This window comes from Juglans regia, chromosome 12, assembly GCF_001411555.2.
Source record: "Juglans regia cultivar Chandler chromosome 12, Walnut 2.0, whole genome shotgun sequence".
Classification (NCBI taxonomy): domain Eukaryota; kingdom Viridiplantae; phylum Streptophyta; class Magnoliopsida; order Fagales; family Juglandaceae; genus Juglans; species Juglans regia.
In genome coordinates, this window is record NC_049912.1 from 24,859,171 (window position 1) to 24,883,609 (window position 24,439).

Below are 24,439 nucleotides of genomic sequence, written 5' to 3' on the forward strand. Positions count from 1 at the left end.
ATGTGAATAGTCAAAGTTAAATTTATCTTATATTATTTTATTATCATATAATGAAAAAATGGTTATTCCAATGTAGAAATTTATGTGAATGTAATAGCTAAATGCTAAATTTATCTTGTATTCATCAAAAATATACTTTAACTTTAGCTAATCCAATGATGGTGTGGATTAGCTAAAAGCTAAATCCAATGAGTATTTAGCTATTAAAGAGTAAAATATGTTCACATTGGATTAGTCAAATTCTAAATATTTAAAATTTAACTACAGTGACTTTCAAAAGTTTTTCCAAATTTGAAGGTTACTGTACATACATCAAATACATATTTTATTAATTATTTATCTCTCCCTTACTTTCTATCACATATTTTATCACAATTAATTAATATATTAATTGGAATATTAATTTAATAAGAATATGATTATTAATTAACATATAATAAGTAGAATAGTAAAATATGATAAAATTTAAAAAATTAATAATTTAAAAAATTAAATATTTTTGAAATTATTAATTATTCATTACCATATAATGAATAAATGTATAATCTAATGTGGAGATTTAATGTGAATAACTAAAATTAAATTTATCTAATATTATTTTATTATTATATAATGAAAAAATAGTTATTCCAATGTGAAGATTTATGTGAACGGAATAATTAAAAGTTAAATTTATCTTACATTCATCAAAATTGTCCTTTAACTTTGACTAATTCAATGAGAATGCTATCTTCCTTGTAATTCAAAGAGAGAGAGATCATTAGGAAGCAAGGAAATATATTAGATATAGAGCTGCTATCCTGAACAACAATCAATTTAATGAAAATTTGAGAATAAAGAAAAAGATGCAAATTGTTTTCCAATAAGAAAAATATACTATTAGACCATGATATTATTTTAACGAGAAATGATAGTTATAGTTGTGAGTATACAAGCGTTGCGTAATCATTTTAAATAAAAATGAATAAATACGAAATCTATATATAAAAAATTAATTTTTTTATAGTAAATTTTACTCTTTTTAAAAATAACTATACGACGTTTACACACTTCACGATTATATATAACATTACTCATTCACTAAATCAAATTTTTTCATTTCTGACGGGGGTGGAGGGATTCAGATTCAGAGGGAGGTAGAGGGCCAGAGGCATTCACGAGGGAGAGATTTTGGTTGTGTTTGGATGTTGAAATGAGTTGAGTTGAGTTGAGTTGAGATGATAAAATATTGTTAGAATATTATTTTTTAATATTATTATTATTTTGGGATTTGAAAAAATTGAATTGTTTATTATATTTTATGTTGAGATTTAAAAAAATTGTAATGATGAGTTAAGATGAGTTGAGAAAATTTTTAAAACCAAACGAAACCTTCGTTTAGGTACTGCAGATCAGATTCATGTGGTGTGTGATCTGGAAACCGGATTAGGAATAGATTTTTTTTTTTTTATAAAAATATTCTCAATTTAAAATATTGTAACATAAAAAATTAAAAAAAGATTAGACTATTATCATTTTATCATAATGATACGTAATTCTTTCAAAGATACGGTGCTCCTCGAAAGTCGAAACCGGGCAACTCACTCAAGTTCATCGGCCTTGCATCTAGCGACCTCTTTTGGGAGGAGAAAGAGGGTGGGTGATCGAAACCGGGAAGAACTGTTCGACGAGTCGTTTCGGAAGCAAAGGAAAAAAGCCACAGTTGAGCCCAACCCACTAAAATTGAAAACCACTAAAACAACATGGTCCAATATAGAAGGCGGCCTGGCTACCTTACAATGGATTTATAAAGTGAAATATTTAAAAATATTTAATAAATTTTTTAAATAAATGGTTCTAATTTTATTATTTCAGTGTAAATCCTTTCAGTTTGTGTTTTATCAAAGTTTCCTGCACATGAATGCACATTTTCTGCTAGAACAAGCCAAATTCCATGAGCAATAGTACTCTTTGAGTGCACCAAATTTATAAGCCATCAGTGTATGATTGTGACACCAACATCTTAAAAAATGCACCAATTCAGCCTCCAAAATTACAATGGGGGTGTATGAAACTGAGATTATATGGGATGTGTAGCAACTGCACCAGTTGTCTGTGCAGAGAATTTGATAGTGACAAAGTTTTTGAGACATATTGGTTTTTATTTTTATTTTAAGAAGATGACGGTATTTAATTTTATTGATAACCCTCACTTGTAGCAAAGGAAAATCGTGGTTATAGCAAGACACCTATGGATTACATTAAAATCAAGAAAGGCCAAACCCATGCATCAAAATAATTAAGATATCCTGATTACAAAACAGAGGCTTAATAAAAAATACAATGGGCCACAAAACTTTCAGTTTGAGACAGGTTGGTTACAAAGTAAAACCTCCATGTTTATCTTCACCTTAGGCCGCCCACCCATACTTAATGCCAAAGCTGGAGCTGTCATGGAGGACAAGACACTAAAACAGATAAAACACCTCATGACTTGAAAAAAAAGGCAATATTATGGAAGCTGATATCATATCGTGCCTCCATAAAAATCCCTTTGAAATGAATGGTGGGCGGCCTTTTCTGGGCTTAACATTCCTCCATTTCTATCCATCCAGCAGGTTCATCGACTTTCATGAGCTATCCAAACAGGAAGTCAACCATACTTGCTGGATAAGAAGCTTTTGTTGTGCTCTTGATTTATGTACCGACAGAGAGATTACTACATTTGGATATTAAGATGAGTTAAATTGAATTGTAAATAATAATATTTTGTGAATCTTTTTGAGATGTGTTTAATTTTTTTAAGATAAAATGAATTTAACTTTTTAAGTTAAAATGTATGAAATAAGTTAATAAGAGTTTAAATTTTTTATAGAAAGTTAAAAAAATAATAAATATCATTAATAATTAGTTTGAGATAAGTTAGGATGAGTTGAATTTGGTTCAATAACCAAACACAATTTTTGAAAATTAAGCACTATGGCAGACTTCTTTTTCTAGACCATTTTTTTTTTTTTTTTGTCTCGAAAAAGTCATTTTCCATGAAATTCAATTCTCAATTAAAAAAAAGAGCATATTATAAGGGTCAAAACCTTATTTTCTTCCATTCCTCATTAAATAGTGTGGTCCTTACAAATTAAATTCTCAAGTTATTATGCTGATTCCCATGTAATTGCTCGCGTTTGGGTAATGAGGTGATCTTAAATATTCTGTGAATAGTAATGAAAAAGTAATGATAAAATATTGAATAATAGTGAATAGTAATAAAATATAATAAAAAATAATGATAAAATAATAAATAGTAATGGAGTATTATCAGAATACTCCATTATCACAATCAATCAATAGTAGTTGAGTTTCTCTGTACCCTAGATCACTTATCGAAAAAAAGAATGGACAATGAAATGAAGAATTATTAGGTATTTTTATAGTATAGATGGCATGATATTCTTATTATGTTATAAAATCTCATGTCATTAAAATTAGGTGCATAAAAACTAATTTTTAATAATATTATGTTGTAGAATGTGAGTGCTACGAGTAGTAGTACTCAATAAGTACGTATAACTTTAATGATAGATGCCATATTGTTAAACTCTTTTGAAAGAAAATATGGGCATCAATGGTCCAACATGATCATGGTATTATTTACAATGATAGCAACATTAGATATCTCACATGCCGAGGAGATAAAAATGGGACATCTATGATCATGAGAATTCCCTTGTATTTTTTCATTTAGGAGCAAGCATGAAAACAACATCAATTAGTACGACATATTTTTGCTAATTATAGCCACCTTTTTCATCTTCGGCTTTGAGATCCCTAAGGTGGCATGCTCAATTACAAAACCATCATCATGGCTAAATTAACCTATATATATATATATACATTGTCATCATCACACACAAGCATGTCTACCCTTTGTAATTTGTGTGACTTGCTCATTGGTGGTGAATTATTGGGACCCATGATACATAGGAATGATATTTGTAATTACAGGGTATGTAAGATCCGTACACTTCATTTTAAAAAATGAATAAATTTAAAATATACAAAAAAAATTATTTTTTTTAATAATAGACTCTATTTTTTTTTTTTTAAAAAAAAAAGCGTATGTTTCCGTAAATAAGTATGTATGTTTATCTTGAACTACTCATGTCATTGAGACAAGAGAGCATTCAAATACGAAATCTTTCTGTGGTGTCTCAGTTAAGGGTTTGTCCTGGGCATGCAAGAGAAGAAGATCAGGAAAAACAAAAACAAAAGACAAAAGATGGATAAATAAATACAACAGATCAAGAAGACATAATCCCTTCAATCTGGGAAGATATGATCATAAGCAGATGTATTTGTACATGCAGTGAGATAGGTCTACATCAATACATGATTTACATTACAATACATATAAATATATATATATATATATATATATATAATCTACTTTACTCATGAGGTAGCTGCTAAAGACAGTGACAAGTGAGGAAAGCTTTGTCGCATTTTGAAAACCAAAGGACCCCCCAAAAACCATGCCTTTGAAATGGGTTTAAAAAAAAACAAACAAACAAACTTCAGTAAAGAAAAAGAAACAATTATGGGGTCTCTCTCAAAGCCAGAAAGAAAGAAAGAAAGAATGCTTGATGTTCCCTTTGACTGCCTCGTAAAACTGGTTTAGCTTAGCCAATGCGCCCAGTTTAGATTCAGCCAAAGGAAGCTGTTTTGGGGAACAAAAAGTAAAAGCAGCAACCAAATCTTCTTGGGAGTTCTTTTTATGTTCTTCACCTTCTCAATCAATCTCGTGTATCTTCTTATCTTCTCTTGTGAGAGATCCTCCTCATTCATGCTCCTTGACCTTAAGCTACCTCTCAATCTCATCCAGTTTTGAACGTTACAGCCGTTTTGGATCTTTTATATATATATATATAAAAGATAATAAATCCAGATGATGATCATTTTGAGGAAATAAATGTAGAGAACAGCACTTGGGATAAAGTTCTTTTTATCAAAATCCTTGGTACCTCATTCTCTTTGATAAAATGGATATATCTGAAATTCACGTAAAAAAAATACATTTTTTTAAATGAGTTGAATATATATTAAGACTGTATTTAACATTATTCATCTTAATAAATAATATTGGCGCCCATCTCTTCCTAATCCAAGACGTCGTAATTAAGATTTTAAAGAAAATCCTAAGAGATATGATCCTGATTTTTTATTAATTGAGTGGAGCCTCATAGTCAACTAGCAAGACAGATGATCGGTACTAGATTTGGATACCTGGCCTATCTATTTTTCTCTCTTACGTTAAAATAGTATCATTCCAAAATTAATTATGTATTCGCTGAATACATGAACCCGGTGTTCCCTTTGATACCCACTTTGAGATTGGACAACAGACAACTAGCACTGTTCTGTGGAAAATATATATATATATATATATATATATATGATTATAAAAATTATCAAGGTGGCTTTTGTATAATTCTGATGTCTAATTCATTAATACTTAAATGGACCCATCAATATCCTTTGATTTTGCAAGAACTTTCCTTCTCCACAAGATTTTGTCTTTATTATTCAATAATATATATTTAAAAAATTAATTATTTATTAGATTTTAATTGTTCTTCCATTAATATTTTCCCATCACTTGGACTTGTTTATTTATATTTATATGCACACAGCCAAACCAGATTAATTGAGGGGGAAAAAAAAAAAAACTCTCTTGCCTCTCTTCAACCACAAGAAAAATTATATTTTCAAGTTGGAGTGTATAGCACACCCAATAAACTGTATACATGACATAATTTGATTTGAAAAATATATCTTAAAATTTGAGTTTCACAAATCAAATCTAATCATTTAAGTGATGCAGATGATGTGTTTCATATACCGATTTGAGAATAGAATAACTCTTCGAGAAATGCGTATCCAAACTTCTTTTTTCATCATTTTATCATTTGAATCCAAACAAACTGGTTCCCCAAATATATCATCCATGAAATGCTGCATCAAGCTGATTGTGAAAGGAGGGGAAGAAAAAGAAGTATATTTCAAGTTGTAGGGCCAATTCTTGTGCCCTTTAGATGTGCAGATATACCAATAATGGCCATTAATGCTCTTTAGTTTTTGGTACAATCATTCACTTTTTTTCCTTATTGCTTGAAATTATTCATCCCAAAGACCCACATTAGATGAAGCAAAAACGTGACCATGTTGTTCTTAAACTCACCCAAAAGGAAACTTAAAGCATATTGTCACCAAACATTTTCATGAAGCAAGTCATTTGATGCTGATTTGATAGCCTTGATATGAAGAAGATGGAAGTCCACTCACTGTGCATATACAGAAAATATGACAAAGGTAAAAAAAGCATTTGAATCGGTCTCCCATAATCTTAACTTTTATCCTATAGAGTTCGGAAGCCCCCAATTCCCACGGAGAACCTCCATATTATAAATAAATAAATAAATTATATTATATTATATATATTATTATAATATATATAAGAAAACACTATAGATACAAAGAAATTCCACAAAGAGATCTCACACATTGATGTGGTACACTAGCTATGTGTCACGTCTCCACCTATTTTTTTTTCTCTTTCTTTCTCCCCTCCCCCCCGTGCCGCCACCTCTGCCCTCTCCACGTGCCCTCTCTCTGAGCCAACCATGGTGGTTAGGGACCACCTCAGGGTGGGCAGAAGACACTGACGGTCCAAATGGCACAGCCTGCGTGGAGCTCACAGCAGCTCGCGGTGCACGTTGGTGGCCTGAGACCACATTTTCGCACACTGTGTGCGTGGTCAACCGGGCGCCGCTAGGTGGCTGGGGTGGCAGGATTTGAGTCAATGACTTGTCATTTGGCCGTCTGTGGTGATTGATCGGGGAACCACCCTGGGAGGGCAGACAACACCAACGAGGAGGGAAAAGGGGGAGAAAGAGAGAGGGAAAGGAGGAGGAGGGGAGAGAGAGAGAGAGAGAGAGAGAGAGAGAGAGAGAGAGAGAGAGAGAGAGAGAGAGAGAGAGAGAGGGGAGACGCGACACACTATCAGCGTGTGAGATCCTTTTGTGGAATGTCTTTGTGTCTCTAGCAACCCTCATATATATATATATATGTTTAATAAAAATCAATGAGTGAGTTTGTTATTTCAAAGATCATTCATGAAAGATTCAAACCATTTAACTGATATTTATAGATAATTTGAGATGAATAATGCTACTCTCACCACTCTCGGTCCCGCTCTTGATCCCGCTCAGTGTAAAATTATTTTTTTAATATATATATTTTTTACTTAATGATTAAGTAAGTGTTTTTTAATGATATTATAATTTTTTTTATTTTTTTTAAAAATATTTTATAGTGTTAAAAAATACATGTATAAAAAAATAAAATAAAAAAACACTACATTTTACATTGAGCGGGACCGAGAGCGGGAGAGGGAGCGGGGGCTGTAGCAGGACTCATTTGAGATATTTTAAATATCCAGACCAACTCTTATTATCAAAACTCATCTCAATGTACATGTGCTACATGGGATGTCCATGCACCTAGTGGTATTTTTCAAGAGTCAGCTTGGAGCTGAATTCTAGAGAATTTTAGGCTTCTTTGTCAAAAGGGAAAAGGAACACCAGACACCATATTATAATGGACACTGGGATTTTCTCTTTATTTTTTTTAAATAATCATTACAAGGAGAAATCAAAAGAGCTATAAGCAAAGAGAAACCTCAATCATCTCTAACTGGGACCATCTCTCTCTCTCTCTCTCTCTCTCTCTCTCTAAACACTACCCCACATAGAATATAGTCATGTAGACTTGGTTAGTGGGGTCTGATATATGAAGGCGTGAAGGATTTCCATTTATAATGTGAATATATCTTGATTTAACGCCTTTTGTTTTGTTTTGTGGTACCCCAACTTGGACTGCACCGCCGTCAGCTCAATATATATATATTTCTTGTCTTTCATTAAACATAGAAAAAGTTTGCCCTAATCGATGGCTTGAAAGGCACAACAATCATGAGGACTAGCAAAACTCCAAATATAAACGTCCGTCCGTCCACTTGGATCCATTCCTCATCTATTTATGTATTTAAAAGTGGTCAATTCAGCCTTCAAAGCTTGGGGACCTTAACCCACAAGCTTTTCATGTCTTTAATATGGTTGTTTACTAGGGAGCCAAGTTTTGTTGAGAGCCCAAGGAGTAGGAGGAGAAGGAGCCAGGATGGGCTGCAGGCGGCGCGGCAGCATATGCTTTGTGTGACCAAGTACTATCCTCGAGCCAAAAAAAACTTTAAGTGTCAAAGCTCCTAATGCAAAAAACTCAAAACTAATTCATCTAAAATTAGTAGTGATTGAATTCCTTGCTTGAATCCAAAGAACATCCAATGTCTAGAAATCGAGACACCGACCATTGTTTCAAAAGCCACAAGCTTAGATGAACCCAAAAAATAAAAAAAATAAACTTCAAAGTTGCTTTAGAACATTCCCCACATTTTATACCATCCCATCAAGGATTTATTGTACATCAGTAATTATTTACTTTCACATCTCATATCTATAACTTTTTTATAAGACGTGAGATATTTTTTATAAGATACGATGATATTTTTTATAGAATATAAGGTGTGAGATGGTGAATAATAATTATTCTTCCACGAATGATCGTTGTGTAGATCAAGTAACATGCTCATTGCTCCACGGTACCAAATTTGGTAAAGATGGAAAGATATAAAGATTAAGAAATGTAGACTCCTAAAGAACAAAATAATCGCCATTTTATTCTGTTGCAGACATTCTTTGTCCAAGGGAAGAAGAAACAAAAATAAAAATAGGAAGAAAAAACAAAATAGAGAACAGAAGAAGCAGTACAATATTGATTCTACAACGCATACATACATTCCCTTTATCTTTTTTTTCCCCTTCTTTAAACTGCTTTTTTACTTTGAAAGGAAGACTAAAAACGGGAAGGACAGGCACAAAGCAATAGGGTCTGCTACAGATCCCATCCTTACCTCCACTTTGCTGACCAAGGGCAGTCTTTGTCCAGCTGCCCGAGTCATTTTATGTACGGGAGTTAAAAGCCTAAACAACTGCCCGTTGCCCCCCCCTTCATGCTTTGGCATGTCTTGTGCTTTGGAGTAAAATTAACATACTAAACAAAAATAATTCGAAAATAATAATAAAAAAGTTCCTGAGACTGATCTCTCTCTGATCTCTGTCTCTCCCCTGCACTTTATTCCGTTCAAATTCGATACTTTGCTGTTGTTACTGAGACCGAGGCCCTTTGTTCAAGGAGAGAGAGAAAGAGAAGCTCAGTCTAGCCTTCTCTCTCTTACACTTTCTTTCTCTTTCTCTCCCTGCCACATTGTCTTGTTCTGCTTCGGAATCTCATCTCACTTCCACGCATTAAAGCATCGTCCCTTGTTCACTCTCTTTCCAGTCGTTACGGTTTCGTAGTTCTTCTGCTTTTGCTTCTTTGCCCACCCTTTCATATAGTGCATTTAATAGTGCGAGAAGAAGGAAGCCATAAAACCCATTTTAACGCTTATTTTGTTCTTGTTCCAAAGCTCGATATATTGAAAACCCGGGAGCTGGGTAAGGAAAATCTCTGCTAAATCCCAGATATCCAGAATTATCTGAGAATACCAGGAGAGCTGTATGAAGTGGTAGTGAAACAATGAGAGATGAAAATCCCAAGAAAAGCAAGGTTTTTCACTTTCTTCTGCTAGAAAAGACATTTGTTTGTGGAAGAATTATAAGCTTTTGTTTCCGGTTTCCTTTATTTATTTATTTATTATTGGATGATGTTTACCGATTTTTTGTTTCTTGTTTGGTGAAGCTCTCATGGTCAAAGAAAATGGTCAGGAAGTGGTTCAATATCAAGAGCAAGACGGAGGATTTTCAGGCAGATGATGTTAATTGCGGTGGTGGGTGTCTTTGTTCTCTCTGGGTTCCTCCTTTTTGATGTCAACTTTTAGGACTTTGGGAATTACTCCCTCAATGCTAGAAAAGAATATGCTTTGTCCTCCCCCAATAAAGAATCTATTACCTAATTTATCGCCTGCTGGTTGGTTGCCAAGAAAGCTGAAGAAGGAACATATTAATATATATATGTACCTTGAGTTTTATCGTTGTTAATGTTGTCATGGTTTTCAAAATTCTACGATCTCGAGAACTTAGCCAAATATTCAAACTAGTCTCAATTGGGTAGGGGCTTCTGTCTCCCGCATCACAAGTAATCAATGATTTCAAAGTTCCAAATTCTCTAATCCTGTCTCCAAGTTTTCTCGGCAACCAAACAAAGAATCAACTCTCTTGATCGAGTTTGTTTTTGCAGCATTAATACCGAATTAACAATGATGCATTAACAAAGCATTAACTCTCTTGATCGAGTTCGTATCCAATTTGTTTTGAAGTGGGATAGCTGATGCATTAACAATGATTCCTATTTCAGGAGGTGATACGGAATACAGGACTAGCTTCTCAGAGAGGGAGCCATGCACAATCAAAAAAAGCAAAACTGGTTGAGTATAATTAGAACACAATTTGAGACTTCATTTACTAAGAATATATCCCAAGATGTTATTTTTCCTTATCTCTCCTTTTTCCCCTCTCTCCGATGCGCAGAAAAATTTTGCCGGAACACGGAGCAGGGCCGGCGAGGAAGAATGAATCTTGACCACCCCCGAATCATAGACGTGCAGAACTATAGGTATTGTTTTCCTTCATTTTCGTCTTCTTCTTTTCGATCTTATTGGATGTTATTGTACTGACTATGAGAGCTTTTCTCTTTTTTACTTGGGGGCAGCATATTCGTTGCTACATGGAATGTGGCTGGAAGATCCCCACCCAGTAATTTGAATCTGGATGACTGGCTTCATGCCTCGGCACCTGCTGACATTTATGTTCTTGGGTATGCTTTGGGTAGCTTATATTTCCATGGTTTTGCTTGATGAGAAGTCTGAAATCAACCCATTACTAACGGATGCCCCCATTCTATTCCTTGCCTCTCAGATTTCAAGAAATTGTTCCATTAAATGCCGGTAATGTTCTGGGTGCAGAAGACAACGGTCCTGCCAAAAAATGGCTGGCTCTCGTTCGAAAGACTCTGAACAATCTTCCTGGGACCAGTGGGGTTGGTGGATGCTATACACCATCACCCATTCCAGAACCAATGGTAGAAATAAATGCAGATTTTGAGGGGTCTACTAGGCAGAAGAACTCATCTTTCTTCCATCGTCGATCCTTCCAGACAACCCACAGCTGGAGAATGGACAGTGAACCTTCAATCCCACAACCAAGACTTGATCGTCGATTTAGTGTTTGTGATAGAGTAATATTTGGCCACCGGCAAAGTGATTTTGATCCCAATTTCAGATGGGGTCACCGGCCGAGTGACTATTCCCGGCCAAGTGACTATTCCAGACCAAGCGACTATTCCAGGCCAAGTGACTATTCCAGATGGGGTTCATCAGATGATGACAATGGGCCAGGGGACTCCCCAAGTACTGTGTTGCATTCACCAATGGCCTATGGCGGATTTCAATCTTGCGAAGATGGATATAGAATGCCAGGGCGTTCGAGGTACTGTTTGGTTGCAAGCAAACAGATGGTCGGCATATTTCTCACAATATGGGTAAGAAGTGGATTGAGGGATTCCGTTCGGAACATGAAAGTTTCTTGCGTTGGCCGAGGATTGATGGGTTACCTCGGAAATAAGGTATAGCATTAGTTAATTGTGGCAGTTACCATATGCATCTGCTTGTTCTTTGAGTTTTTGTGGATACTATTAACTGAAAATGACACGCATTATTGTTGTATTTGCAGGGATCAATTTCAGTCAGCATGTCTTTACACCAAACAACATTTTGCTTCGTCTGTAGCCATTTGACCTCAGGGCAGAAGGAGGGTGACGAGCTAAGAAGGAACTCTGATGTCATGGAAATCCTTAGGAAGACAAGGTTTCCCCGCGTTCATGGCTCTGGAGATGGGAAATCCCCCGAAACTATCCTCGAGCATGAGTAAGACCCTTGCTTATCGATCATCGATTAAATAGGGCTATTAACTTTTTGTGAACGGAAATTGTAGTGGGTTAAGAGAAAATGCAGGCTAGTAGGGAAAGCAATATGGAATTATCATAGCTCACAATCTTTTATAATTATCATAGCTCAACTACGTTTTGTCTTCAGTATTATAATTATGTATCTTTCTTCTTCTTCTTTTCTCCTTATCCAGTCGAGTTATTTGGCTTGGGGATTTGAATTATCGTATTGCTCTCTCTTACCGCTCTGCCAAAGCGCTTGTTGAGATGCAAAACTGGAGGGCATTGTTGGAGAATGACCAGGCATGTTTCTCTTCCAGAGTGCTTCTGTCTGTTTCATTCTCAGTTCCAAAATGACTTATTGTTTTATTGTTTTTGCTTATACGAAGAAGAATCCAATCTAAATTGTTGACGGTTCTCTTGGCAGTTACGAAGAGAGCAGAGACATGGTCGTGTTTTTGTGGGGTGGAATGAGGGGAGGATTTATTTTCCACCAACTTACAAGTATTCAACTAATTCAGACAGATATGCAGGGGACGATATGCATCCAAAGGAGAAACGCAGAACGCCTGCTTGGTAAGATGACTTCTTCAACCTTATGGGAAAAGAAGTATGTGTGAAATGATAGCCCAAAGCAATATGGAGGGGAGATATGAAGAATAAATTAAAAAAAAAATCTTTCATCTATGAATTGTAGATTGTCATAGGATGTGGGGTACTGGACCCTTCACGATGGGACATTCGTTAATTCAAAAACTTGTAGTGGTATTTTTATTTGTTCTGGAAGTGGTGCTGATTTTAATAATTTTTTGTATGAAGGTGTGATAGAATTTTGTGGTATGGAGAAGGTCTCCAGCAATCATCCTATGTCCGGGGCGAATCTAGATTTTCAGATCATAGACCCGTTTATGGCCTATTTTGGGCTGAGGTTGAATCAAGCCATAGCCGTTTGAGGAAAAGCATGAGCTGTTCCAGTTCCAAGATTGAAGTGGAGGAGCTTCTGCCGTATTCGCATGGATATACTGAACTCAACTTTTTCTAAACGAAAGAAGAATAATTGCGATCCACGTTAGTCTGCACTTGAGTATGCTCTCTCTGCACCATTCTACATGTTTTAAAACTAGACATAAGGCGTTGGAATGTACCTGGTCTTCCTTTTTTACATTATGTAAGCTGCCCATGACTGAGAGACTACCATGGCCAATAACCATTTAAAGAATTACAAGTTTTTCTGCATATCAATTATGATTTGCATCCTGAGAACTCAGGGGGATACCCCTCTTTCAGTTCTCTCTCTCTCTCTCTCTCTCACACTCTCTCTCTCATTTATATTTCCCCTTAGTGCATCCTGGGTGGCTGGAAGTACTAAAATGGCTCGGTATGCAAGTCTTATTAATGACAGTAGCTCCCAGCCTCCTGCAAGCCATTCTATAATAAGCCTGGAGGATATACTTTGTACAATATCCCCCACCTGGATCTGAATCATGCCTATTTCCCAGAACGTGCACTTTGCATAATCTGAAAGGGTTTAATATTTACATTCTCTTTCCCTTATCTTTTTAAAAATTTTGTGTAGTGGTAGATCTCTTGGTTGTTCCCATTCTGATTTAACATTTGGTCCCCAGTTGCAGGCGGGAATAACTTTGAAGAAATTCATCCTTGAAGGGTGATGGAGACATTCCGTTGCCCACGTACCAAAAGAGGTTGGTCTCCCCCTCCTTTTTTTTTCTCTCTCACTTTTCTTGGTTTTGCTGAAGTACACAGTTTCTTTGTCTAATTTTACCTTTACTTTCTCTTAGCAGGAGTTGATTCTGTAATTTTGTCACCAACACAATATACCTTCAAACATCATAAGCGTTAGCTAACAACGTAACAGTATCAGTATGATGCATTATTTCTGTTTCCTGATTAACAAGCACCCTCCTTCTGGCATCTCAGAGTCGGGCACGGGTATAATCCTATATATAGTGATCAGGTACTATATGTCTGCTTACTTCTATACTTGAACTAAAATATGTTATGCATGTTCTTATGGTCAAACTTTTTGGCTTTGCAGGATGAACTCAACGTATACAGAAGTGCCATGTGGGAGATGACAATTTTTTTCTATTCGTGATTTTTTAATTTGTTCAGGAAATATATAGATGACTGAATGGAGGTGAAAGATAGTCAAAATAATCCTGTGTACTAACTTTAAATGCTAAGAAAAGTAAAGAAAGATTTGGTGGATACTCATTGTGAAAGTAATGTGAAAAATGTAAAGAAAAGAAAAGGAAGAAGTTGAGTATAGAAATCTGAAGCCTCTTGCTCTCTGTATTGTTAATGATTCTACTGAAAAAAGATCTTGTTCTTGATAGTCTCCCATCTCCACTGCTGTTTGCTTTTCTTTTCACGCCGAGGCCAATGACAAACCAGAAAAGCACAAGACAGACTCATAGCTTTGGCTGTATCGGAAACGATATGGTTTTGGAGAATGCTCTTTGAGAAAGTTGTCTAAACTCAACATCTTTTGCAGTTGGCTCCAAATTAGACTCCTATAATTAATTAAGATACCCACAAAACAGCGTAGCAGTAAATACAATATGGTCGATATATTTTTCAAACAAGGGGGCAACATAACTGGAAACAGGACTAGTTTATACCCTCAAAAACTGTAGTATGTTGGGACGTGCCGCAGTACTCTGCTCTATATGTTAATGCATGCGGACTGCCTCTGCCCTCTCCCTGCATGTCAGCACATAGGAGCATGGGATGCATTTTATGCATTTTGGCGTTTGTGGATTCCAAGTTTTCTTCCCCCCCTTAACTTTACTGTATTTTTTCCGCCATTGGGTCTGCTGCAGACAAGTGGTGATAAACTTATTGTCGATTTGGACGCTGTTGAATCTCGATGATATCATCCTCTTCAAAGGAACCCCTAAAACCTATGAATTTCTCTACTGTACCTACTTCTCTTATTCCATTCCGGGCAGTTGCATGGATCTGAGAGCTTCAAAGAACGAACATTCTTTTGTTAATTAATCGTTTGTTTTTAATGATGAAATGAGATAAGTTAAAGATTAAAATTAAAAAATTGAATAAAATATTGTTAGAATATATTTTTATAATATTATTTTTATTTTGAAATTTGAAAAAATTGAATTTTATTTTATATGAGAATTTAGAAAAATTGTAATAATTAGATGAGATGAGATGAGTTTAAATGAACTGTGAAAACAAACGAGATACCTAATATTTAGAATCAGCTACAAGTCTATACTTGAACTGTCTTTATATATAATTTGGATTAAATCCCATATGGAAAAAGAAACCTCTAGCCAATCAGTATCCTGACAATAGTATGATGAATGTTGGAGAGTCCTTTGATATATTTTTTTTCCTAGGTTTTATACTTTTTGTGTAGGCGAGGTTTGTTACTTTTGAAGATACAAAAGCTTGTTTTTACTTTTATTCTTGTTCATCATTGAGGATTCTACACGCATGGCGTGGGCGTTGATGATAGCATAGAATCATAATCATGGACTGAAAAGGGTTCTGATCTGATCCCAATTATTTTCTTTACAATTCCTTAGCTTTCCCTACCTCAAATGTCATTTGCTGATTCTTTCGAGATATTTGAGTAAATTCTACTTCATATCTGGGATAGGGAAAGACGGGCATCACCTAAATGTGCACTATCCAGATAACATTCCTGCAATGCAAAGCTATGGTCATCGTACTGCTTTTTCCTGTAATATCTATGATGAATGTCAAAGATCCTATATGCTTAGTACTGGCGAAGTTGTAGAGATACTGGAGTGGCGCATGGTAACCAAATTATCGTACGAATTTAGCGTGATGATAGCAATAAACGTGAAGCCCTACTGCAGCAGAACTTGTACATGTAAGATCCTCCATTGATGTTTTGAGGTAGTGGAAGAATAAAAGAGATGCAAATCTCATTTTTATTATCTTTTACATTAGAGAAAGGGGAGAAAAGAAAGACATACTAAGTCGGGAACAAAAGAACTGGGAAGCAATTTGAAAGGGTAGTTCAAACGATTCAAAAGAGGACAATGGCTTGATGCGGTATATCAAATTGTGAAGCTCTTTTTATTATAAGGTAGATCTAACGTGTCGTATCTAGCTGCATAAGTTTGGAAACTTACTTTTGTAAATTCTCTTTGTGAACCGAGCACTACACTTTTCAAAAACAGGTTTCGGCAGTTTCACTTTCTCAATGAAGAACATGCTTAGCAGTTGGTAGAGAATGGCATTTGTGCATTTCTCTAGCTTTTTTTGAATATGCTGTCACGGGTCCCCAGTTGCAGCCTTGCAGACGGGAACCACTTCGCAGGGTCACCCCCTGAAGCGTGTGCACAAACCGGAAAAGAACAGCCTCTATATGATTCATGAACTTTGGATGACATCGCTTTCACAGAATCTGTCTTAATGTAAATGATCCTAATATGCCTGTAGAATACAAGTTTGAGTGATAACAAAGTTGGAAAAAAAGAAGAAAAAGAAGTGTTTTATGGCATCTTAAAGGCAAAAGAAAAGAAAGGCATGTCCAAACATTTGCAGTTCTGCATAATGACTGTGTAATGTTCCTGTTTTAATTGGTGAGGCAACTAGTTTATTAGTAATCTCTCAATATTTAAATATGAAAAGATCTCCCTCCATCTTTGCAAGGATGAACTCTCTAATCAAGCAGCTCCAAATGGGTAGATGAGGTTTGCTTTGTAAGATGTATGTTTCCTTTGTGTGTGTGTGCAGAAGAAAAATAAACAAGTAAAAAGGAGAAAACAAATGCAATGGACTGAAAGGAAGACCAAATGCAGGTAAACACAATCATTTGAGTACAGCTTCTTTATGTTTCAATCCAAAAGAAGAGGAGGTAGGGATTTGATAATAAGTATTCAGCACCGAAGTAATCAATGACATCAATTTGGAGTTTATGATGGAAGCCTGAAGCTTTTCATTTTTTCAGCTAATGTTTTAACTGAAAAGAGTAGTTTTCTTATCCTACTTTTTCCAGTGAGCTCGATTAACAAACTTAAAAGCAGAACAGGCCTCTTACAGTTCTGACAGTTAAATTGAAAAGTCATAATTTAGAGGCTTTTCCTTTTGCACAGATTGGTGTTCCCCTCTATATCTAATATCTTGCAGATTCAATATGATGACTCTCTGACTCAGTAATTCATGTCTATGGAACTAAATTATGAGCATTAGAACTCATCATATCCTATATTCTCGAAGCTTAATGGGGCCTAAGTGGATGCATAGCATATTTTTCAATTATAGAGATTGACTTTCTGTGGTAGTAGCTTTAGCCTTAGGTTAGTGGGAAGGGCAGGCAACGTGGGCTGCATATTCTTTAAACAAGGTAAAAGCACATCAGTTTTGTCTATGCAGTGCAGACCATGGCGAGGGATTGATCCTGCTACTCTCTGCCTCCTCAGTTGCTTATCATTGCACTTTATGAATGTGCTGCTATTTTTTGGGGGAAATGAATATTTTTTTTAGGATCCTGGTTTTCTTTTCATTTAATCTTCAGAAAGTTCAGGGCCTTGCAGTTTGTTTTAAACCAAACAATCAGCAATATGATTCCCCTCCCTACATACATGGCAAAAACAGACATTTAAGCTCAGAACACTTGGCAAGAATATCATTCCATACCCCAAGCACTTCTAAATGAACACCACCAAAATCCTTTAAACCAATTCAAAACCACATGAGAATCAGACTCAAGATCCCACACAATACCAGTTTAAGCTAATGCCTGGATTCAAACCATCAAGGACAACCTTTACCTCAGCTCTGTGTTAGTACCCCACCCATTATTTGTGACATGGAAAACTCCCATCCATGTTCAGCTTTACCTATCCCAACAGAGGTCTTTGCTATCTACTACTGAGTAATTGAGCTTGCCTGCAAGGAACATAGTGAAATGACAAAAATATTGTATGCTTTACATTAGGTGAATACAGACTATAGAGTTCATTTCAAGTGGAATGGAGATTGGAGAGGATGCTATTGCTATTATGACTACCAAGCTGTTAAATCAAAACAGAGTCACAACCAATTCTCTCAAACCTCAGAAAACTTAAGACATTAACATTCCAGACAGCAAAATTCTGTACTTTGAAGATCAACCCTTCCAAACTTCCCGATTTAGCATCCATTCTAATTAGAAAACATTTTTGTTATAATGTCTTAGGTTGGTTTGGATTCAGAGATGAGATGGTTTTATATAAAAGATAAAAGTTGAAAAAAATATTGTTATAATATTATTTTTTAATATTATTATTGTTTTGGGATTTGAAAAAGTTAAATTGAGATTTGAAAATTTTAAATTGTTTATTATATTTTGTGTAAGAATTTGAAAAAATTATAATAATAAGATGAGATTAAACATTTTTCAAATACAAACGGGACCTTAAGGGAAGCCCAAGCCATATCGGGCCTATATGATTAATATATAATAGAGCATGGTCAAAACTATTATAAAGAGTAAGAATTTATTCTTTTCAAATAATTTAAGATCTCATATATCACTAACATTTATCAGGTATCAATTAGTGAGGCTCAACAGTAGAGGCCCATCCTACCAGCCCACATAACCTAAACCTGCAAAATAAAAAGATTCTAGGCCGAGATTTAATAGGACCGTTACTGTTAGTGAGTGAGGCTCAACAGTCGAGGCCCATTCTACAAGCCCAAATAACCCAAACCGGCCAGCGCATGATCATCAGTTACTAAAGTACCCTTATCATCCAACGAAATCCCAACAATCCCCTCCAAAACTTGTTCCTCAAGGTGCTTCTGTATACCAAAGCTAGGGAAAGAGAGCGAGAGAGTCGGAGACAGAAACCGAGGAAAGGAAGTGAGAAATAGATTGGAAGAGGGTAGATCCGGATCGATAAGAAGAATGGAGTGCGTTTTCGGCCTGGTGGGCGAAGGGTTCGCCGTCGTGGTAGCGGATACGTCGGCGGTTCACAGCATACTGGTGCACAAGTCCAACGAGGATAAGATCATGGTCCTTGACTCTCATAAACTCATCGCCGCCAGCGGCGAGCCCGGCGACAGGTCTCGCTTCCATTTCTGCAATATCTGATCGATAAATAATTAAGAAAATTTCGTTTTTTTTGTTTCAACTTTTTTGTTTTCTTTTTTAAACTCTTCTTTCAGAGTTCAATTCACGGAGTACATACAGAAGAACGTGGCTCTGTATCAGTTCCGAAATGGGATTCCTTTGACCACCGCCGCTGCAGCTAACTTCACCCGAGGCGAGCTCGCCACCGCCTTGCGCAAGGTATATGCGTTGTTTCTTTTATTTATTTTTCGCTTAATTCTTAGGTTGTCTTAGTTTATGTCAAATGATATGCATGTGTTTAGGGGTTAAATCTTGCCTAGGGTTGGGATTCAAGTCGGTTCTTGGTTTATTGGAAGGTATGATTGTAACACCCATTCCCGTAGGTAAGTAATATTACGTACATTCATAACATATTGCCCGGTAAAGAAATTTGAAGTCATGAAAATACCTCATTTATTGAATGTTCAAACTAACTTAACATAAAAGTCTTTGATAACTTAAAGCTGAAAACATAATGAAAAAGGCATAAACTAGTTCTATATGGTGATCACTTATTCAAATATTTTAATCATAAACTAAGTCCTTGTGGAAATAACACTTATTCCAGTCTAAGTCTTTGAACTAATCTACTCCTGGCTCTCCAGCTTTGCGTCCTCGCAATCAACATCTAGGACATTAAAACATAAAGACAGAAAAAGAAATGAGTTGAAGACTCAGTAATAGCACATCATAATGTAAACTTAACTTGGGTTAACATTAGGCTTGATTAATAAAACTTTAATGTTTTCTTTTATAAGTAAAAACTTTAATGTATCGTAACATATGTGGAATTAACAAAATCGTGGAATTTCATGTAACATGACGCAAGAGTGACTGACTCCATGCATTTCCTATCAATCATACATAAATTGTTCATCTTGTCTTTTACTTATTTAGTGGCCATCATTACATGTGTGAATTGGTCCAGTTGCCGTTGACTGCATATACATATCATGACATGAGGTGAACCACACTTGGGTCCGTGGCACCGTGTAACGTATCATATCATGTAGTGATACACGCTTGGTTTTGTTTTATTACTTAACATATGGTGAACCACGCTTGAGTCCGTGGCACCATGTATTGTATCATATCATGTAGTGATACACACGCTTGGGTCCGTATTATCACTTAACATATGGTGAACCATGTTTGAGTCCGTGGCACCGCATATTATAACCTGTGGTGAAGCACACTTGGGTCCTTGTTACCTCAAAACATCATATCTTTCATGTGGTGGACCACGCTTGAGCCCGTGGCTTACACATCCACCCATAACATAAAACCAATTTTAAAGTTTACTCGACATTCATGTGTTTTCTTACTAACTTTCGTAATGCATGAGAACATGTTTGACTTCATGAATTTACCTGGCATGGCATACTCTTGTGCATGGCATAACATTATACATGGCATATTAATATGAGTCTTACACCACATGGCATAACATAGGCATGGCATAACATGGTCTAAACATTACGTGAACATTACATGGCATACATGACCTGAATATTACATGAACATTACATGGCATACATGTAATTTTCATAACATCTCATCCATCTAACAATCCATACCAGCATAGCATCACAAACATATCATCGTAATTCATTGAGATTCGTGAAAAGGGGCCTCACATTGAATTGGCTCTTAGCGTAGTGTGGGTAAACATAATATTTTTCATGCACGGTCAGAATAATTACTGCACACATATAATTATGATCATGCTACTTACCTCTTAGCGCTGCGTCCTGGTTCTCACTTCGTAGCGCGTTACTACTAGATGTTACTACTTTTCTAGAAAACGTGTCATAGCGTTCTTACCAATTGAATATATATCATGAATTTGAAAGCCTCGTTTGTTTTTTGAGATGAGATGAGATGAAAGTTGAAAGTTAAATAAAAGATTGTTAGAATATATTTTTTCAATATTATTTTTGATTTGGGATTTGAAAAAGTTAAATTGTTTATTATATTTTGTGTGAAAATTTGGGAAAGTTGTAATGATTAGATGAGATGAGTTGAGATAAACTGTGAAAACAAACGAGGCCTTAATCTAATAAAATATTCATCTGCATACTGAATTCAATAAATACTAATATTATATAGCTATTAAAACAATAATATCATGTTTAATCATTTAAATACACTTTAGTGAGAAATATATATTTTATCTATTCTATAAAATAACAATGTAAATAATAATTTCATAAAATAGGTTTACGAATGCTATAGACTAACCATATTTAATACCCAGCGATATAAGTTTCACCTTAACATTTTCTGGAAAATAAGTTCAGGGGTTACTTATAGGTTCAAATAAAAGTTTGGTCTAATTTAAAATCACTAAAACAGTTTCTGCCCACATGAAGAACCAGTCCACTTAAATAATATACTAGTTTCTGAAAAGCATCAAAATAGAGCCCAGCATATGACAAGGCCCATGCGGTAAATCAGCCCTTAAAGATTCACAAGGCTCCTGGCCGAATGGGCTTAAGGCCCAAGGCCCACTTTGTATTTCAGAGGAATAGGCATCCCTAGAGGAGCCGAAGGCTGAGAAACAGGGAGCTCATGAGAGAGGGAAGGACCTTGCGACAAACTCACCAAGAGAGGAGGCTGAATGCGACAGTGGTGGTGAGTCGAGGTCGACAGCGGCACAACTTTCTGAGAGAGAGAGAGATTTTGTGGTCTGTTAGACTGAGAATCGGGATGGAAGAAAAAGAATGGAGGGATTCTGAGGTGGGCTTACCGGGATAGTGGGGATCCGATGAGATTTGGCTGGCCGGCAGTGTCTGGGTTACCCAGTGGTGGTCCAACATCCTCTGTGGTCGACGGTGGGCTGAGCAACAACACATGGGTGTTTTTATTATTCATGGTGGAGAGAATAAAAAATGACAGAGGGGTTTATGGGTCAATGCACGCGGTGGAGGAAGGAGGGCTTACCGTCGGTGTGCTCTGTGGTGGTTTCCGGTGAGGTGGTTGCTTAGTGGCTGTGAGGAAGGTCATGGTGGGGCTGTGAGGGCTGGTTTTCTGAATAGCAAACTTTGACTTTACTGGGTTCTAGCCCTGGTTGTTGTTGGCGTGAGGGAGGAATAATGTGAATAAAAAGAGAAGATTTAGGCTAGGGTTTTGAAGCTTGAATTTGTCTACAAATTAGGAAACTACTCCAAGTAGGAAACAAACACTGAGAGGCATATGGGCGTGAAGGGTGGAAGAATCCCACAAAAAAAAAAAAAAAATCACTATCTCAAAATAGTTCTTAAAAAAAATAAGAACATTACTAAAAATAATAATGATAATAATCTTAATTCTAAATCCTAGTTTAGGACCCATATGTTACAATGATTGATAAGGGTTTGTGCTAAATGAGGCAAAAGTAAAATTTTTATGGAAGAAAATATTTACTTTCTAGATGAGTTGTGAAACTGGTTGTTCGTGCTTAGTTATTTGTGCAAAATCTAACTCGTTTCTTGTGTTATGTCTCTCGTGTGGTGTTTTGCATTGGATAATCATAACGAAATTAAAGTCAAATTGAGGATTCTTCTATGAATAGAGGTTTTGATTATCAATTTTGCCTTGTTATTACTTATAAAAAAAACCCCTCTCATCATAATTTTTAAAATTTGACCCAAGATCAAACCCCTTGTGTTATCTGATTTTTTTCCTTCTCATTTCACTATTCTTAAGAGAGGTTAGGCTAATTATGATCTATAATGTGGAGAATTGCCTCTATCAGGAAGATTATTGCCATTTTCTTTTACGGAGCACTCATTTGTGTGATAGTTTAGGGTATAAAATAAGACATGTGGGATCTAGTTTTATGGTGAAGATAATAAGGTGCTGAACTGCACTGTTTGACATTACGAGTTGGAGTTTGCATTAGGAGCTTTTCTTTTATAGTTATTTTTTTATTAATATAAAAAATAGGCATAGCCTAGGTACACGGGACGTATATGAGAGAATGCACCTGATTAGGAACTAGGAGATAGATACAAGGAAGTCATGATAATAAGTTCATTGAAGTCTATTACTCTAACCTGGAGAAATAAGGTATTGAAAGAGAAACTTTTAAGATCATCTAGAGAGCGGTACTGCCATCAGCTCGATTAAGAGTTCTGAATCAAGGTCTTCAAAGTTCCGGTCGTTCCTTTTCATAAGGAACTTAATGCTTATAATACAGTATAGGGAAAATATGTCGGTGGTAGGAGCAACATTAGTTCAAATTGGGATTTCAGTATTGTTTTTAGTAGTTTTTTAATTTTTCCAGTATGAAGGTTTAGTTTGTGGTAACTAAGGGCTATGCTAGAATGTTAGTAGAGGTTTAAAGTTTACCCTCTTATGAGAACAGACTTTGGCAGCTGCTGTCTAAGAGCACTTAGGCTTTGCTTTGAATTTCCTCTATATTTGGCTATTCTAGAGAAGATTATCTCTTTGTTTCCTCCTAGGTAACACGTTTCATATGAAGATTGAACTGATTTTTAAAAAGGGCTATGACTTCTGGGTAAACGTAGCCCTACTCGTGGCTAAATCTATGCTTAGTATGGATGAACTTATTTTCATTATTTTAATCTGAGATGCTTCTGTTGCCACATGCGGTCATATACACATCTAATGAGCATCATTAGGTGGTTGAGATTCTAAATGACGATATACTTGTGAAATTTGTTTTTTCAGAACCCATACTCTGTGAATATCCTTCTGGCTGGCTACGATAAGGAGACAGGCCCATCTCTTTACTACATTGATTATATTGCTACACTACACAAAGTCGACAAGGGTGCATTTGGTTATGGGTCCTATTTTTCACTCTCCACAATGGACAGACACTACCACAGCCGCATGTCAGTAGAAGAAGCAATTGACTTGGTTGATAAGTGCATTATCGAGATAAGATCCAGGCTGGTCGTGGCACCGCCGAATTTTGTCATCAAAATTGTTGACAAGGATGGAGCAAGGGAGTATGCCTGGCGTGAAACCGTCAAGGATGCTGATGTGGCTTCAGCTTAAATCCTTTACTTGGTCGTTATTTTTTTCCTCCTTGTTGTTGGGTGTTTTAAATTTCTCCATAAACTTGGATGCGTAGTGTTTGATAGTGGTATTGCGACTGGATAATTAATGCAACTCTTTTGTCGATCTCTTTCTTCAAGCGAGACATTTTGCAATGCCATTATTCAGTTCTCATGGTACTTCCCACAATTCATGAAGTGTGATTTGTTTTATAGCTTTACGTTCAGTATGAGCCAGCAAAGAAAAGAAATGGTCTGAGGCATATGCGTTACACCTTGTTTGCTCTCC

The 24,439-nt window shown here is 35.9% G+C and overlaps 2 protein-coding genes across 5 annotated transcripts; both read left to right on the forward strand.

Moving 5' to 3' along the window:
* Positions 1-9,248: 9,248 nt before the first annotated feature.
* On the forward strand, positions 9,249-14,370 carry LOC109005063 (type IV inositol polyphosphate 5-phosphatase 7-like). Of its 4 annotated transcripts, XM_018983832.2 has the most exons (14): positions 9,249-9,696; positions 9,829-9,916; positions 10,444-10,512; positions 10,617-10,701; positions 10,798-10,902; positions 11,004-11,709; positions 11,817-12,010; positions 12,225-12,333; positions 12,458-12,606; positions 12,850-13,114; positions 13,373-13,556; positions 13,656-13,733; positions 13,833-14,005; positions 14,087-14,370. In XM_018983832.2, exons 1-10 carry the CDS (start codon positions 9,667-9,669, stop codon positions 13,070-13,072), a joined length of 1,758 nt encoding a protein of 585 aa, XP_018839377.1. In that variant the 5' UTR covers positions 9,249-9,666; the 3' UTR covers positions 13,073-13,114; positions 13,373-13,556; positions 13,656-13,733; positions 13,833-14,005; positions 14,087-14,370. The 4 variants fall into 4 exon arrangements, with proteins under 4 accessions (XP_018839377.1, XP_018839378.1, XP_018839379.1 ...); XM_018983833.2 differs by lacking the exon at positions 13,373-13,556 and having other exon boundaries at positions 12,850-13,098; XM_018983834.2 differs by lacking the exon at positions 13,373-13,556 and having other exon boundaries at positions 9,250-9,696; positions 13,830-14,005.
* Positions 14,371-18,786: 4,416 nt separating this feature from the next.
* On the forward strand, positions 18,787-24,340 carry LOC109005062 (proteasome subunit beta type-2-A). The gene is made up of 3 exons (XM_018983829.2): positions 18,787-19,098; positions 19,201-19,324; positions 23,819-24,340. The coding sequence occupies exons 1-3, from the start codon at positions 18,941-18,943 to the stop codon at positions 24,149-24,151; spliced, it is 615 nt and encodes a 204-aa protein (XP_018839374.1). The 5' UTR covers positions 18,787-18,940; the 3' UTR covers positions 24,152-24,340.
* The last annotated feature ends 99 nt before the right edge of the window (positions 24,341-24,439 follow it).